This window comes from Colias eurytheme, chromosome 8 (assembly GCF_061535395.1).
Source record: "Colias eurytheme isolate Ceu_HAF_F1 chromosome 8, ilColEury1 Martin Lab GWU primary, whole genome shotgun sequence".
In the NCBI taxonomy this organism is placed as follows: Eukaryota; Metazoa; Arthropoda; class Insecta; order Lepidoptera; family Pieridae; genus Colias; species Colias eurytheme.
Window position 1 is genome coordinate 8,649,429 of NC_142987.1, and position 19,155 is coordinate 8,668,583.

The 19,155-nt window shown below is 34.8% G+C and overlaps 1 protein-coding gene across 4 annotated transcripts in view; it reads left to right on the forward strand.

The window, feature by feature from the left end:
* The window catches only part of LOC149906687 (uncharacterized), a 100,469-nt gene continuing 81,314 nt past the window's right edge, over nucleotides 1-19,155 (forward strand). For 2 of the 4 annotated variants that reach the window (XM_090104861.1, XM_090104862.1), the window contains exons 1-2: nucleotides 1-233; nucleotides 14,434-15,000. In XM_090104861.1, coding sequence (XP_089960987.1) covers nucleotides 14,463-15,000 — 538 coding nt within the window. In that variant the 5' untranslated portion in view covers nucleotides 1-233; nucleotides 14,434-14,462. Of the gene's footprint in view, nucleotides 234-335; nucleotides 654-14,433; nucleotides 15,001-19,155 lie in introns of those variants that run through there. The other 2 variants (XM_090104863.1, XM_090104864.1) reach the window with 2 other exon arrangements.

Sequence of the window (19,155 nt, forward strand, 5' to 3'; positions counted from 1 at the left end):
TCTGCGCCCAAGCGCTCAGTCTGTTGTCATCGGGCAATCAGATCGCACGTGTATCGCGATTTGTTGTACAGTTGTGAACGAACTTTGTTGTGAAAAACTTGGTGTTTATCTTTGAGGATCGTGATATATGCAGTGTTTGTGACGTTCAATCATAACTCATGTGAATTGTTAGTGCTCATACATTGGGAAACAATATCTGATGGTTCTTTTCAATAATAACATGAAAATACATGGTAAAGATTTTTGCATGTGTTCAAGATTTGAATAAGTCCTGTCTTATTTGTATATCCTGATGATCTTGGCTTGCACGATGCACGACAGAAATCATACGTCTGACTATTAGAAATATAAAGTTTAAGAGGATTATAACTTCAGCGTGGGCTCATTTAAATATTCATAATATAAGCGTTGCATTTCATCCGGACCACCGAAATGGTCAAAACAATGGGAGACCTTGCGTCTCCGATGACATTGACTCTCCAAATGTTAATTCGAGTATGCGTGAACAATCGAACACGGTGGGCTTAGGAGAATAGAGGCTGTGTGTGACCCTGTTGCGCCTACGGGACCAGCCGCAGTGGGTGGACGGCATAGTTTTCGAACCGCCTAGAAAACGACAGTGGGTGTTTGAATGGAGCCAGTTAATAATAATGGTGAGATTTAATCACCACCATAGAGGTTACACAATAAAGCTACAAAAGCATGTCCGCGGTTCGAGTCGTAGAAATCCTTTGAATTAACCCATAAATAGTTACTAACATATTGCTTTTGAGCAATTCAATTTAGGTAGACTAGATACTAATCCTAATAATGACGATGCTTTATACTTTATAGTATTCGGAATGTTTTTACCTTGGCACGGTCTAGGAGCCGGAAAATGCCATGAATCCTTACAATCTCGTTCATCCTGTTAGTCAAATATTTTGCACATGTCGCTAGCAGACATCAGATGTCGCCTGACAAAAAACAGAACACTAGAGCGGCACATGTTGCGGATCAAATTCAGGGCAAAACTATCTCACAAGACACTCATAGGGCCGGTCAAGATCCACTCGACCGGGTTTAAAATAGACAAGACGCTACCCAAATGTTTACTTAAACTTCAAAGAAATGGACATAAAAATATAGGCCTAAATATAAATGAGCGTGGAATGGAATTTAATTAAATAATAATTACGTTAACCCTGTTATTACGGACGCATCTGGTGTGAATGATGAATGCGTTCGTCAAATAAAAAAGATTTATTCGAGAGATCTGCGCGGGCGCGGGCGGCACGTGGGTCGGCAGATGCGCATCGCACTGCAACAAAGGATGAACTTTTAATCTTACACAATCTCTTTTACCCGCAGCTGAATTTACAATTTCTTTACGCTACTTCAAGGAATTGGCAGCTGCGGATTTGAACATTGAGATAAAAACGCTTTGAACGTAATCAATAGTAAATATGAATTAGAATTTAAAATTCAATAGGTTTTTAGAAAACGTGGCACCCGTGCGTTGTAATATAAGAGGTCAAGTCCGGCATACGGAGTTTTTCTTAAGATTTTATCTCAAGAACCTGTAAATCGATACCTTTTAAGGTAGCTTGCTCCTGTACGGTATTGACTACTGCAGATTGCTTTACATCAATATATGTCTCCGATATCTATCCACTCTCTACAAGTTTTCCTTCAGTTTCTTAACTGCAACGGAATTCATTCATAAATTAAGTTAATTTATTTAAACTATATGTATAAGGTATATTAATGCAGATAAAAACAATACCCACGTTTTCAATAAAGTTGTTATTTCCTTATGCAGAACTTAAATATACTAAATAAGTTTCTTGACTTGAACATATTGACTAGTTTCATCATACCAGGAATTTTGCAACGAACAAAGAATCAATTTTCTAAATTATCGACAAACGCCTTTAGACACGTAGCTCATACAGTCTACCTTCTCGTTAATTTACGCGTGTACACTGCCCAATACATAGGAATAATTCAAAGTAAATAACTTATTTTATAAACTACAGTTATAAATACAGCTGCTTCGCAGAAGCAGTGAGCAATTTGATCATGTTTAATGATTGTAATAAGTCGATTTGTGAATAACAATGCACCAATTACGGGGAGAGATGTTTTAACAACCCCGTGATTATTTATAAAGCTCAAAAAATAACCCAATCACAAAGTGAGGCACGTTCCCGCCACCTGCCTGACAGCTGTGGGGATTTATAACTGACAGATACAAAATTTCCCCTCAAGGATACCATAAACGTGCAGCTGAGCTTAAGGAAATGGGTGGACAATTTGGGTAAACAACTCCGATTCGAGTGTAGATTGATTTTTTGCGACCGTGAACAATTTGTGTCGTATTGTTGTTCAGCTTGTTGAGGCGTTGAGCGGAAGTTTGAGAACTTTGTAGGTTTTATTATAGAATAGATAATTTATAACTAAATAACCGCTGACTACTGGTCTTAATTTATTTGTTTGAAGATAAGAATAAATAATCGTTTGTTGCATTTTTGTTGGAATGTCCATCATTTAAAATGATTATTATCGTGATAAATTTCTGAAATGGTATCTTATAGTAATAAAAAAACAAAAATAACATTTTCACACTGTTTGTAACGATATCGTATAATTTATTGTAATTCACGACCATTGGCTGTGATTTAACGGTCTCGACACAGCGTCTGAGAGGAAATATGGCTGAAAATATATCGCCCTTACTCTGAACTTGTACTAAAATAGTTAAGCTACGCCTTCCATTTCTCTAGGACCATTACGACATCCTGTGCGTACGGCGTTGGCTGAAATACGTGCCCATTATACTTTTTCGACGAAATAAATACATAATTTAAAAATTAACGTCGAAAATTAGGAATTATTAACACTTAAGGAAATAGCTTCAAAAACCCATGGATCTATTTAAAAGCTTTTGTGTAGTATTGACTAACGTATTGAAATTGTTTTAACTGCTTATCAATTATTACCAAATTGTTGGAATATGTATTTATTTTTAGCTTAGCTTTCGGGCTTACAAAACTTAGGATTATCATCGAGTACGTAACATCAACGTGTCTTATCTATCCGCCGTCATATCTGAAAGTTGTGCAATAATTGTATTTTGCCGCCAAAAGTAATTTAGTCCACAGATACAATATTGCTATTATATCGCATGACTCGCATTGTCGCTTGACGAGGGGCGCCCCTGGTGGCACTGCATCGTTAATCATTCTTTTCTTCACAAACAAATTTCCAATATTCAATTCCCGCGGCCACAATCATTAAAAAATCTGCCTGATAAATGGAACGGGTTAATTACCCCGTTCGTGACGTGACGTCCCGTGTTATATTGGAAACAGTTCAGCTTTACCTGTGATGTATCTCTCCTAATATCCTGCGAGCGGACGTGAAATATTTTTTTGCTTGAACTTCTCAACTTTCTCACCTATTTGCTGTTTTTGTTACACTATTTGTTAAGAGTTAATTAGCTTCTGGCGGAACATGTGGCGCAGATGTTGCGTTTTTTAATATCCGATTCTTCGTGTTTTATTTCTATGCTTTTTCCGCGCTTTGATCAAAAATAACTGTCCCACAAACACGTCACGTTTATCGTATGATGACAAGTTTTATCTCGTATCAGTTATCAATCTTGTAAGCAAATATAGTGTAAGCAAATAGATGTCCGTTACGCGCCACAAAATAACGATTTATTTTAAAAACATAACAGAAAGTTTGAGTTCAAATGTTATACAATCTTGGCTCAGGTTTCATTGCGTTGTTAGGTTTAATAGGTGTAAGATAACTTCTCGGGCATTATGCCAAATTCTATAACATCTTAAGCTCGGGTTACGTGAGCGAGATGCATGTGATACATGTCCTAGTGACTGCAAAGTATTACGCGAGCATTCATGTCAGCGAAGCATACGTTATGATAGTTTGTGTTCTATATAGTGTGTGTTGGAATTGTGATGCGCTAGACGGATATTGCAACAATGTGTCTATTATGGAATGCCGTATATTACTTATCTTAATCTTAATACATATTATAAAGGCGAAAGTTTGTTTGGATGTATGGATGTATGGATGTATGGATGTATGGATGTTTGTTACTCTTTCACGTAAAAACTACTGAACCGATTACAATGAAATTTAGCACACATATAGAGGGTAACTTGGATTAACACATAGGATAGGTTTTATCCCGGAAATCCCACGGGAACGGGAACTATGCGGGTTTTCCTTTGAAAACGCGGGCGAAGCCGCGGGCGGAAATCTAGTTATTCATAATGTCCTTTAACTTTTTGATGTGAAACTTCTTGAGGCGCGTTGGGAGTAATATTTCAAGGTCGTCCTGGCAATACCGTCACGTCATGGAGTAAGGCGACGATTTTGGTAACTTAGAATCTTGCCAAAGAAGATTCACTCTGACACGTGTGGTCGGCATACAGGCTGTTTTCACTGTGTAGAATCAAAATTGATTGAAAATTTACTCAAAATGGGTATCTGTCAGGTGGTGGTGTCCTTATTTAAAGATAAATTAATGTTGGAGATGATTGTAGGCTTCCTCGAAAGTTGGACGTTTTAGGTGAAGATAATGATCGGACTGTCAAATCACAACTCGATGTGTCACTGCCGCCATATTTATCAGGCGGATTCGTGTTGACAGTATTGACACATGTCAGAACGTTTCGGGCACGTGGATTTAACACGAATTATTTTGTATTTTTTGTATGGGTTTTAAACAGTTTTTCTATCACGTTAGTAATAATTAGGGAATCTGTTATAGCTGTTACTACAGCTATTACTTTAGTAGTTACGTAGTTAGGATGTAATAATTTTTATAAATTTAAATTCGAAATACCTTAAAAAGTAAAAAAATCATTTCAATGCTTTGTCACCTCAGTTGTAACTTATAACATTGTGCCGTGTGACTACAACATTATTGGAAGAATGTGTTAATTCTATACATGTTAAACTATCTTCTTATTTTGTTGCACGTATCAAGTTCGACCCATATAGCTAGACATTCGTCAAGGTTCCCATTTACGATAACTGGTACTCACTAATCTCGCCATATACGTTCACAATTAGCTGTCATACATTTTCTTTGTGCTGTGACTGTTTAATTGTACAGCTTTGCTTTCCTTTTGTTTGATAAACACATGGTCGTTGGACGCTTGACGGATTGAGGACTCGAGTTTTTGTTGCAAAGATGAATGCGGATGTGCTGAATGATTGTAATTATCTTGTTAAATGTTCGTGTTATCGTTAGTTTATTTCCTTATTCGTTAAATGATAGCGTAGAAGTACGCTACAAGGTTCAAAAGGCATCTTTATTAAGCCGGATTTGCGCTACATAATCTTAAGTAATAAAAAAAGAGAAAATTTCTAAAATACTCCCAACCCCTGAACCGCGAAATTGTTGATGCGCGTTATTTACGGTTTATTATGAAATTTAGATAAACTTCAGCCGTTTGTAAAGACCGCAGATTTCTGGGTATTTTAAAAAAAGCTTAGATGAAAGTATCCGATTGTCCTTAACTCGGACATTATCAGACAATAACTTCGCTCCAGGCTCGCCAAACCCGTTACACCAGGTGAGGCGAAATCCTCAGCGATTTGTCAGGCGAATAACAATAAATCAGAGGAATACTTAATTTAAATGAGAAAAACGTTTAAAAAAGTATCACCGGTAGGCACGGTAGCGATGCGCATCAGATAAAATATAAAATATTTTGTCATTAACGAGGATGTTTAAATGTGCATTAAGTTTCGTGAACGTCTTCGTCTTTGTAATTATGACGGTGGCGTTATTTATTTCATTAATTTATTATCGCGCTTATTTGAGTAACGGTTGCAAAAATTTTAATGGTTTTTATGGTAACCGTGTTCTGAAATCACCACGTTGAAATGTATTTTTGTTAAACGACCCACCGGTTCTTAATTTATATCACAAATTATGGTTTTGATCTAAATTCTTATATAGCCCACGCATGTAGACAAATAATAATAACCTATTTTTGAATAGTAATTACGCAATTAATTTATACGTCAGATAGTGTCAGGTTTGACCGCCGCTCACAGCAGCATGGTCACATCATGCTATCTATCATGCATGCCCCGATGCACGCGTTATTTCAATGAACGTATACACGTTACATGTTAAATTGAGATATTGTACACGAATATATCAGTTACCCGTGAATGATCAATCAATTAGCTATTAATAGTTCAATTAAGCTTTTATTCCATGGAATAAACGCTATCGGTTAGCTTGATGATAATTTACGCACAATGCATAATGAAACTTAGATACTATTTACAATAAATGAAATAGAAACGTGAATCACAACACTAAGTGATAGTATAATAAAGATAACAAATGCACAACATTAACATTACATTTTATTATAAGCCTTCGTTGTTACAATAAACATTTAGAAAGTAAATGTAAATAATATCACGTACCGCTAGCATAGAATATGAATTCTAGCAACTTTATTAATTCGAGTAGGCAATTTCGTATCCATAATTAGAAGTTATACGATCGCCGTATAATTTGTTTAAGAGAGGAAACCACATAATGACCGTTCACAAAATAAGAACGTCAAGAAAGATCGTTAAATGTTAACAAGAATATTAATTTAAACATGGCTATAATATTATTCACATAATAATCTATTTAAAATGGGATAGAAGTACAATAGAAGCCCGCCGCTGCCTATCCAATCAATCAAACGCGTGTACTATAGATACAGTTAACTAGCTGCCTCCGACCAATCAAGGTTTTTGTTTAATGTCAACGTCCGCTTGATAATCTGCTAAATCAGCTGATTGAATAGCCTCGCGCCGTAGACGCGCAATCAAAGCAAATAAAAATCATATTAATCACAACGTTGTACAATCGAATGTGTAAGCGAAAGTTTTTTGCCCGTCCGATCTTTTTGCATGATACGCAATTACGGCTAACGACTGTAATATGGGTCCAATACAATTTATACCAAGCGACTATTGAACATGGTCCGGATGTTAACGGTACAATAGTTTAGCTTTCTAAATCGATTCAACGTGAGATTTTTGGAGAATGCACACACGTTTTAATCGCTATCTGATCAAAGGAACAATAATGAATATAATGTTGCTAAAATCTGCAAATCATACCTACGTATAGAATTTCCAGACATCGACGCCCGAATGTTAAACAAACGAGTGCAAGTGGAATATGTACTATCTCGTGTAAAGTTTAAATTAGCGCTTCAATTTACTCGAAAGCGCTAACGAGTCAATATCGGAGGGAACGCGGACACGCAAAGATTGCCTCTTCGTTAGCGGAAAACACTCAGTCCGGGGCCTTTTTTTACTTTTTTTTAGGTTATAAAGATCTTGTCGAGTACGACCTCACGTACAACGCTCAATAAAACAAAGGAATCCTCGCCGAGAACAAGAGATTGTTTAAATAACTGTCAAAGCTATCATCCTTTTGTCAGTGAAAAATCTCGTTAAAATTGCGACGAATGCACAAAAAAGAATAACTGGCATTCATTTAAAACTGTCCGACTGAAGATAAAATAAAGGTTCTTTTCAACTCGCGCTCTCGAAATGCAAACGAGTCGGGTGAGATTGGCAAAATTCTGGCAACTGTGCCGCTCAATGTGCCCGATGAGTTGTTACAGAATTAAATCGAAAATATTCACGTATCGATTTCGCGCTGCGGCTTACAAGCCCGTGTGAACGGACCAGAATTTCAATCGTTCCAGTAATGTAATGTAAATTTTGAAACACTGATTAAGAAACAGAAGAAAACAAGTATCGATTTTTTATTTCAACTTTGTGTACTTGAAAGTGCATAATATTATGTCCTTTCGCGGCCTTCACTTAGTATGGCTATTCCAAAGAAAATGATGATATTTTGTAAAAGGCTGCCTATGAATATTGTATTGAGTAAACAATTTTTTACTACTGTGTCAATGTCAATTATTAAGACGGTCCAGGTCACTGGTAATTGTAACTGAATGGTTTGAATTTTCACATTCAGTTTGTTAATGAGCGTATATTTACAATTACGTCTACAACCTCAGGCTAAACTACTCAAAAGCTATCAGAAGTCCACGCTTTCACTGGTGATGAATGACCCTAGTTTCCATCCTTTGGCTCGTGACGTGACATCGACCCACACAAATCTTTTCCCTTTCATCACTCTCTCTGTCTTTATTTACATGAAATTTCATTTAAAACCCTCTCGTTAAGGTGTCAGAGTAATGGTGATCACGACGTGTCTGAATTTACGGCTCTCGGTTTTAACTCGGCAGAATCAATGTCAAGATTCATAGCCCGCAATTCTGGCGTCAGTTTATGATATAGCAGTTAAACAATTAGAGGCATTAGAATGATCTGTTATTATGGTTGGTATTTTACGAGCCTCGGGGATATGAAATTAATAAATCTTTTCATAGCCGCTTTCACTGGGGTCAGGCATTGTTTGGTCGTCAACATTGTGCTGCTGTTAATTTACGCTATCGACTGCAGATTTCTCAGTTGATATATGGCCGTCGATAGCGGTTGTCTCATTAGTGTTTGCCGATATCAGCTTTTTGTAATACATTTAATTGCTTGAACAAAAAGTTATCGTGTACCCTCGCAAGAACATGTTGTTTAAAGGTGACATTATCAGCTTACTTCGGTTTATTAATATTTTCTTGAGCTACGACGCTATACGCCTCTTTCTAGTCGATAATTTGTCTTTTTCATCCCATGTATTTAGTAAAGGCAGGCTGAATAATTTATTTACAACAGCAAACTAGGTAGAAATTTGTTACTACTCCCACAGATTGTAAATTAAAATTACTTAAATAATCAAGTACCTACTTTAAAAGCATGGAAAGTTGGTTTACTGTAAACAATAAAATTTTCAGTACACACATAAGTTTGTAACAATATTTTATATTTTATTTTACAACTAGCACATTCCTTATCTAAGTATTTTTGAGAGCTCATCTTTATCTTCAGATAGGGGTATTTGACCTGATTATCCAGCAATATCTTCTATTCATCTTGGTATCTAGAATATATTGAAAAATAAACGTTATTTTTATTTTTCTTGATGATAACTGAATTTGAACGCTTTAAACTGCCGTAGTATAATGTGTTATTTCATTTGTAAGCAAACTTTTAATTGGCTTTTAGATTCTCCACCGAGGCACGGTAATTAGCCGAGTGCATGAACTGTGACTTTTTGTTACTCTTTTTTTACCTTTTAGTCTGTCTACAATTATGTCCTTCAAAGCACTTTTAGTAGTATTGTTGAGAAATGCGTCTGCAATGACGGATGTACTGACACACTTATTTAGCAACCAAACCCACTTCGTTTCTTTAAAAAGTAACTATTTACCTAAAAATCATTTTATGACTAAACAAGCGAATGGACAGGCCTTTAAACTTAATGACACATCATGATTATTGGATTGCTAAACTCTATAGGATCCTATTTGAGTAGTCCTTATCTTTCAATCACTATCACTTGAATATTCCATATCACATTGCTTAAATTTTTAGGAATGCAGTTACAGGACAGTCGCTGTAGTAATTCTTAACTCGTATTCTAGAATTGTTTAATTTAAAATTAATGAGAATATTATATCATGTTTTAAACACACGTTCAGATTACATGTAATGATGCAAAATAATATGGTCAAGTGATGGTTGTTTCGATGATATTACGAGAACGGTACCTTATTTGGCTGCGTCGAGTTCAATGCATAACATATTTCTTCATTGCAACCATTACCACCGGACAACTTCGCAATTCGTCTTAATCATTTAAATCTTTTCTTTAAACTAAAAAAGCGTCACAATTTGTAAGAGTATAACTGTCTTGTTATTTAGATTTCTATGAGTATAACACATCCTCGCATATTATCGGTGGAAAAACACCATAAGCGGGACAACATTTCAGCTATTGCATATTTTTGACGTTAAACAATTCACCATTCCTTGATGTTCTAATTTTGATGTTTTAAAAATTTACCAAAATACGTTTAGTTATTTATTATCTTTATACATTAAATTAATACAATTGACTGCACCGTACACTAAACTAAAACAAACTCTGTTTTACTTTGTAATAACATAAAGTATATTTCTGTTATTGTTTTATTTAGCTTCAAGTTTAAACAGCATTACGATGATTGTTTGGTTTGATTGCTGTTTCTGTCGGCGTGTGAAAATAGTTTGTTCATTGGATTCAGTTTAACTGTTATTTGCTTAACTTGTTTGTGGCGCGGTGACGCGTATTGTTTGTTCTTTCATTTGACACGCGTTTACTAGGGTTGCCAAAAGTTTTTTTATTGGTTTTTTGTACTAAAAAAATTCTGCGTTGTAACTTGGCAGGTCAAAAATATATTTTTTTGAAATTTCTATCGGTATAGATTTATGTTTCTATTATTGTAAAATTTAGGTTTAATTTTTAGGTAGATAAATAGATTTTCACTTTTTTCAAATTGCAATGATCCCTACTGACGTATACGTTTTTTACATGCATTTTTATTGTTATAACTGTGTTTAAAAATAGTTTCAATAAACTGCATATACCTGACAGCCCTCATGTTTACACTAGAGCTAACGCATTCTGTATTCGATGTAAACATTCATAAAGATTTCCAAACCAATGCACTATGAATATGATTGGTAAAATAGCTTCCTGTTTCTTTAACTGTTGATCAAACAAGTCCTTCAATTTTGAATTGTTTAGTCTAGCCTCGAGTGCCACTCTCGTACTAATTTTAACTGCATGAGTGTTCTTTAAAATTTGGGATTTTGTGTACAAACCTTCGGCCATTATTAATGCAGTTAGTGTTATGAAATACCTTTGATTTATGGCACGATTTGTTTGTTTAGTGGAATGCGTTTTTGTTTTACAAAAGAGCACTTTGATTGCACTTATTAAGATTCTAAATTAATACACTATTTCAATATAGCGGTGTCATAATTTGCTTCACTGTAGGAATTATTTTAACATATTATGGTCTTGAACAAATCAGATAAGAATGTTGAGAAGATTACGTTATCGCCTTTAAAATATTACAATCAGTATCAAGAATACATATTATTATAAATTTTAAATTATTTCAAACCTTAAAACTTTATTTTATAGTAACTTCTATAGTAGACTATATGTCGTCAATTGTTTATTACCTAAGGGCAAAATAACGATACAACTATTACGATTTCCTGGTTAGTTTCTATGTATTATTGTTGCAATATTATTCACAATAATAGAAATACCAATGCATGGGTGTTATGTCAGCAAATCATCTGTTGAAATGCCACTTTCTTCATATTTTGTTTCTTGCCATTTACGTCGAAAATTGTTAAATATAAATAAGAAATCGTCGTATTATATACGCGAATTGCATTTAATATTTGTAAATGACGTATCCATTCGTATGAGTGACATGCAATTTAAGGGTAATTGTTTTCTTTAATTTCGTGTTGTCAATACATAATGCTGTGTAATTTAATGGCTATTAAATATTTCGTCTTTATCAAGCGAAAATCTTAACTAACAATATGCTCTAGCTTCTGTGCAATATATTATGCCAAATTATAATAAAAATTGAAGGAAGTATGCGGAAAAATACACATAAACCTATATCTAACTGTTACTTCCAAATTATTTTTGATTATATCCATAAAGGAATTGTTTTCAATACACTTTTACCGCTGACTCACAATTTAATATTCCAGAATACTAAAGGTAACACTAACAAGATATAAAATCTTTAACCCTGTTACGAGGTAGTTTGCTGTAAGTTGAGAAGGCTTTTATAGAAAATTAGCCCACAGCGGCAGGTGATTAGGGTCGCTCGGAAACATTACTCGAACAACGTATAACATATGGCCCGTAATCTTTTTATAATTAAAATGTACATGACGATCGTGCGGCTAAGTGATTTCACTCAGTTATTAAAATTATGAGTGAATAAATTAAGCATTTAACTTTGTAAGGAATTTCGCCGCGATACTGATTTTATGTTTTAAGTTTTGTGTTCATCTTTTCATATTTTTATATGTAGATGGGTATTATTGTAACGTTTGGTACAAAATTGCAATTCTAACAATTCAATTTTAAATGAAAACAAAATCCGAATCGACGGAAAAACGGATTGTGCTAATTGATTTGTCACGAATGGACAAAATTTTAAATTCAAATCAAGCTAACACACTAGTGTTAAATATGCAAAAAATATTCAAATTAGCGGGGTTATGTAATGTGTATATTTTAGTTTATGCTACGTAAAGGCTAATAGATTTTGACCAGGTTCGGTATTGCAGTTATTTTGTTTTGGTTTCCGTGAAATTTATCGTCACGAATTCTATTATAGTGGACCCATAAATTATCGTTAAGTGCAAATGGATAAATCATAACGTCACTAAATAGTGTTGTCGCAGTTATCTGACAAAGGTTTGGAAATGCTACAAATTTAGATTAATGATTTTATGGATATGAGGGTAATATTTCAAGAAATGTAACAACTTTGTGTGTTGGTGGCAAGTCATATATTTTACTTTGATGTGTTTTTTATCTGTGACTCGGCTTTAATTGATTCATTAGTGCCTTATAAGTCAGCTGAGTTGAGAAAAAATGTCAGAATGTATTGGAATTATGTATCTCAGATTTGGCTGTTTATTTTACTCTTAATGGAGTGTCAATTCTTAAAAAACTATCGTGTTTCCTTTGTTTTCTGTTAAATGTAAGAAATATATTTAAAAAAATTAGCCATGCTTTTTTATCTCGCAAGTTACGTCGAAGATATCAAGGAATTTAAAAAATACCAAATAAATTGTATTGTATAACAACTTAGTATCAGCTGAGGCAAATAATAACAAAATTTATTCACAAACACGTTAAAGGTCATCAATAAATAAATCGCGTTTTCACATTTCTCGTATATCGTAAGTGAAAATAACATGTAGTGTTTCTTGCACTTTGCACGTACCCTTTTCACTAAATTGAAGGTGGCATTTGGCACTTTTTATCGACAAAGTACGTACGTGGGGTCCGCAAAGTGATACGATTGTTATTCCAACGTTATCGGCTACTTATCAGTGAATACTGTTCCGTGTAGTTTCTTTCAATTGTTATCGGTAAGCGTTATATTTTTATTACCCAGAATTGTACCTAAATGAAAGTTAGTAGTAATTATGAAATGCAAATTGAATGGGTTTTGAAAAGTTGATTAAAATGTAGCGTAGAAATATTCTTGTCGATACACAATTTTATTCTTCCTGAATTCCTACTAAAAGTAAAAGTCTACACGTCTAGGTCTGTAAGTTCAATAGATATAATATGAACCTAATATTTATTACATTAGATTTTAGAAATTGAGAAATGTGCACAAAAACTGCACCACAATTAAGATGTAGATTGCGATATCCATTACAGGGATGTGCTTAAGCACCCCGTTGTAATTACCAACAGACAGACAGATGTGAATTAAGAATTACTCCCAAACGTACGAAATGTATTTCGGGGTTCACGGGTGAACCAACTTAATAGCTACTTTATTTGAGAACACTTTTAGGGTTTAGGTAATACAATGTTTTATCTAGTAGAACACATTGTTGGCAAGAGTGGTTAAAATGAACGTATGTTATATTATTAAATGTAACGGACGTGAAATGGTAAACGAGGAAAATGTATTTTGTGAAACTCGGCTCCCAATAGTAATAATAATCTATCAGCTATCCTATGGAAGGTATGTTTTCATAATACTTCAAGAATAATATTAATGTTCACCGTAAATCTTAGCCGTTATACAAACTAATACTTAGTAGAGAATTCTGTTTAACATTAATAACAGCGACGAAATGACTCTTGACCTTGTTTTCGTTTGCCAACCGCTTTGGACGATTTCCGATGGATAACTAAAAGCCAAACATCCAAACATTACTCGTTCGCTTTATACAAATACTCACTCGGTACCTAGCATCACTTGTTGTTTGTATAATCAACCGCAAGCAAAAGCAAACCGACAAAACACTCGTAGCACACCCTGCTTTGTTGCCTTGTTATTAAAATCCTTTAGTCAATCTTCGACAAACAATTATATCAGCAAATTCAAAACTTTGACAAGTCACGATACGGTTATGTTAAACGATCGTACTGCACGCAAATATAACAATAAGTTACAATAATAACTACTGTGCCGTCAAGGATAATCACCGATTGCCTTATAGGGAGACCGTAATTGGAACAAATTCTTAAGCACTCCCGTAAAAGACGTATTATAGCCAATGTTACAAACACATTTTCCTAATAAAGATTCTTTTAACAGCTTTATATTCAAACACACTTGCAATTAAACGATGCAAGCCAACACCATCAAGGGATATACAAACAAGGCAAGAAGAATTGTGCTAATATAATAATTTGTTCATCAGGTCGATGCTAAATCGGAAAGACATTAACAATGACGATTGACAGAGCTGGTCGGCCTCCAGCGCCGCGGCGGACATCTACGTATAGAAGCTACGATGAACTCGGCATAATCGATAGAGGGAAACCACTAAGGTACCGTCATGGAGGCATTGAAGACCTCTCTGGATTAGAATCGAATAGGGCCCATAGAACATATGACGTGCAAGATCTTGACGACATAACTGTTATTAGTTCTGAAGAAATACAAAGACCGAAAAGAAAAACAATGGAAGGACTTGCGATTGGGTTTAGAAGAACATTTTCAGTAAGGAGCAGAAGAGAAGAACCCGAAGGTATTCCAATGGATACATTCAAGGTTAACGGAGAAGAAAGTTTCGCAACTGTGAGAGGCGCACCATTTGGAAGGCGCAGATCTTTATCTAGAGATCGTGGATCGTCACTTTTAGGCAGAAGTTCTTCAGAAGGAGACGTAAGGGTGCCCTTGCCGCGAGCTCCACCAGCTAATCCTACTCCCCGACTGCATCGCTGCCTCCGCGCACTCGGCGGAAGCTGGAAAAATCTCCTACTATGTGAGTCTTCGAGACTTATCACTTTAGCTTATCTAATACGTAGCATCATTCATTGCTAGAGCACGATGATAGTGCGCTAATTAACAGCCTCTAAAAAAGTAACAAATGCGTAAACATAACACTTAACCTTTAGAAATCCGGTAACTCGTCTCATTATTCTCTAATTTAAACGGCTGTTAACCGTTTACCGCGGCGGTCTCGTCCGAGTTAATTATTATTAGTGCGACGGGTACAAATGACCAGAAGAGGTTGCTTTAATTCTGTGACTAACCGAGCAGCTTAAGTGAATTAAGCGTTTTCTTTCATTCAAATTATGCAATTGTTGGTATCTTAAATGTTGATTAATTAGTTTTTCTGATGCACGTGTTTGATTTATTACAAAGCTATAATTCCATCCGCTATAATGATAAAGTAATGGTGGTAAAGCTTCATTAATTTCTCCATAATTTGTTTTAAATTAGAAGTTATCTAGATCCATTAATGACGTTAACTAGTTTTGTTTCATAATTATGTATGCAAGTTCCTAAAGAAAACGCCATCTGTTTATATCAAGGCCGTGTCCACCTACAGGCTACAATAAAACTGTAAACTTGCAACCGTATCCTATCAACGCCAAGAGACCTTAGCCTTGATTATCTTAAATCATGTGTAGGTGTATCGTCGTGAAGGTATCATATTTTCCTTCGTATTACATAATTTGCCCGATTCGAATTACAGCTCTATTAAATGCCATAAATAGCGTGTAACACCTTCCTATATTAAATTTGTTCTCGAAACTTACATATTATTTTATCGTAGTGTTCTAGGCACGTATTTAGTTGTATCTATTTTATTACTTACAACGTTGTATGAACTTTATTGCAGTTCCCTCACAAAATTAGTAGATCGAACATAAACTGAGGGTGCAATACAAAGCTCATCTCCCGTGTGACGTGCGGAGTTTAACCCTGTACTGCGCTGGTCTCATTTAGAAAATTGCCTTTTTAATTTTCCGTTACAATGCTCTCAGCCTTCCAGCACAAAGCGGGACTCGTATAAAAGTTACCGGGTCTAGTTCCCGTGATGCAGCCTAAAGCGTCCTTTATGTTTTCATGTTCTCATGCTACGCGTAACATATTTGAAAATTGTTCCTATATTTCTAGTTACTACCCGTAATTGCTGTATGATCCACTTGTGTCAGATACTTTTCAAATAGTATTAACAAATAAAAAGTCATTCGTTACAATTCCTTTATTTTAGCTTTTAAAATTACGGTTGACAAAGTCAATACAAACCTAGAGTACAAGCATTGTATAAAATGGATATTAATTATTGATTATCGAATAAATCAACTCCATGGAGATTAAAGGCAAATGAACATGTGATCTAAAAATTATACTCCAGTAGTTACAGGACGATCTAATGAAATTCATTGAATTACTCCAGCTTTCTCTAATTCAATCCGTGTAGCTGACATAACACGTCCAATGTCCGAGGGTCGATGCGGTCTGTCAGCATTTATTCAACATTCGCCGACGATGGGATGACAACCGATCCTGTCTCTTAGCTAAATTGCTTTTGTTATTTAGATTTATTAAGCCTGACGTTATTCAGTTTTATTTTCAATTTGTCAGAGTAGATTGTGAGGTCTCATTCATTTTAGTTTGACCAACTCATCTAGATTAATACCTATATGTGATTGTTAATTAATCATGGAAAAGCGGTGAATCGCATTTCTTTAAAATTTTACACACACGAATGCTAAGTACCTAATACCTATATCAAAGATGTATTCAATAAAATAACCAAATACTAAAACGTTATAATAATAACATTGCCTAACATCTTAATGAAATCTTTGAATATAGAAAAACACGAAAAGCGATTAAGATGGACCTGCAGGGCACATTACATCAAAACATCAGCAAAAATGGCTGCGGTAGTTAGATATGATTATCGCTTAATAACAGGCACAGTTATAATGCTTATCAATTTTTGCACGAGTCGGGTCATTTCGGCCACCTCACGTAGACACGGGTTATCTAGCGGTTGCACGCATCACAAGAATATGAGGTATCAGACACATAGAAGGAATCTTAGAACCAGGCACGTTTGTATGTCCTAATGTTAGAAATTAGTCCCAATTTTTAGTTAACACTAATAACGGAGAGTATGATTGGTGCTGGATCTTTCTGTATATTGTTATCAAAATGTCGTCATTGTAACTGATGTAGTATTGTTGATACATTACAAAGTTTATTTGTCTGAATATAGATTCAAAGCGATGCACAAGGGCAACGTAGGTGAGAGTCTTGTTAAAATTAAAAGGTCTGTTACCAGTGAAAATACAATAATTATTATTAATCTTTTGTCGCTTTCCTCATATCCAATTTCAAAGTTTTGCCTTTTCCTTTCTCTTCTAAACTTATATAAAATTGACTTAAATCAAGCCCCTTTAAGTGTGGCAGAAAAAAATCACATCATCAAAAGTGTTCATATCACATACAATATTAACAATACATATTAAAGTCCTACCAAATATAATCCAATAACGCATAACTAATAGTGACAAAGCATCATTATAATGAACAGATTATACCCACAATCTGACAAAAGATAGCGAGACGCTAAGCCCGATCCAAATTAATTCTGCACAATAACAATTAAGGTGAACAATGGAGCCTTCAGAAGATCTCTGTAAGACCACTAATTCAGTATTAAGCTGGGATGATTATGTTCTGACGTATAATATATACCTATATATGTAGGTATCTGTGTTTTTATGGGATTCGTTGGGAACGTGATGGGACGTATTTTTCTTGTTTTTCGCTTTTCTGTAGCTGATAATGTTTATTCGTATTGATTTCTTGTTTCTTCAGGGGGTTTGTTTGCTGCCAATGATCCGTGAGTTTTTAAGGGTAAGAATCTTTCGTAAGATATAATTTAGTATGAAATTTCAAAGACTATAGGAGGTTTATATTAAAATTGCCTTGTTTCATAAATTACCATTTACAAGAAATGTGTTACCTTAGTAAATAATAGCATTTTCTAACGCGTAAAACGATTGTGGCTCTATTCATAATGATCTTTCCCATACCCCAAAAGAGTATACATTATATTACGGTTCAAACTCAGACTTCTCACATTAAACATCACAAATAAGTGATCAAAGCAGTAATATCAGAAGCAACTGCAAAATGTCAATGACACATAATTTACCGTAAAATGCAGGTAATCAAACATCATAGGCTTGTTAAAGTGTACTTAGTGAGAGCTCGTTGGATATCAGTGAAATAAACCCATATTTGTTTATATGAAAGCGCAAAAGTGGACTTTATGAAGGTTATTGAAGAAAGGCTATAAAATATGCCTTTTAAGCATTTGCATATGATATAACGATAGTCTGTAATATGTCGACACCATCCTTTTTTTAGCGATACCAAGCTAATATTAATTATTAAGGAAGGTAAAAAATATGAAGACTTTGGTTTGCATAAAGTATAATAATTTCAGAAATCGTTACCTATTTGTATGCCCTAGAACTTGTACAATATGCCCTAGAAGAAGTAAATCCCGTTGAGAACATAAATATTAGAACAAAAGAATTGTTACAACAAATTGTTGGAGGAACAGTCTAATATTTCTCTCGTATATTAGTAAAACGGACGGCCATTAACCGTCCACTTTTAACAAAATTCCCGTCTTTAAGTACGCATTGTTTCCGAAGATATTTATCGTGTTGTAAAATGGCACGTGTGACAAACACACGAATTTCAACCTTGACTTGCGCGAGTAAGGTTGCAAATTCGAAAATTACAACAGCTAAGTGCGGTATTGTCCGAAGTTATGTATAATTTTCAACTAATTGACACATACGCCTGTGAAAGTTAGTATAATGATATATAATGGGCATGAAAAGTGCTATCTACAGGGAATAAGAGAAGCGTGCGCATGGTTTTACGTATCAGCTTAAATCATGCATTTTGTTCGCATTATCGCATCATTATAATTAAGTATGTATTTTGGTCCTTATTCCTTACACCGTATGGCATCTTATTTTACTCTGTATTCTAATTAGAGTAAGCTAGATTTAAGATATTAACCTCCTTACGATGTTCATCAGCCTCCGCTTATTTTGCATGTTTCGCTATTTTGAAAATTTGTTAAAATTGTTGC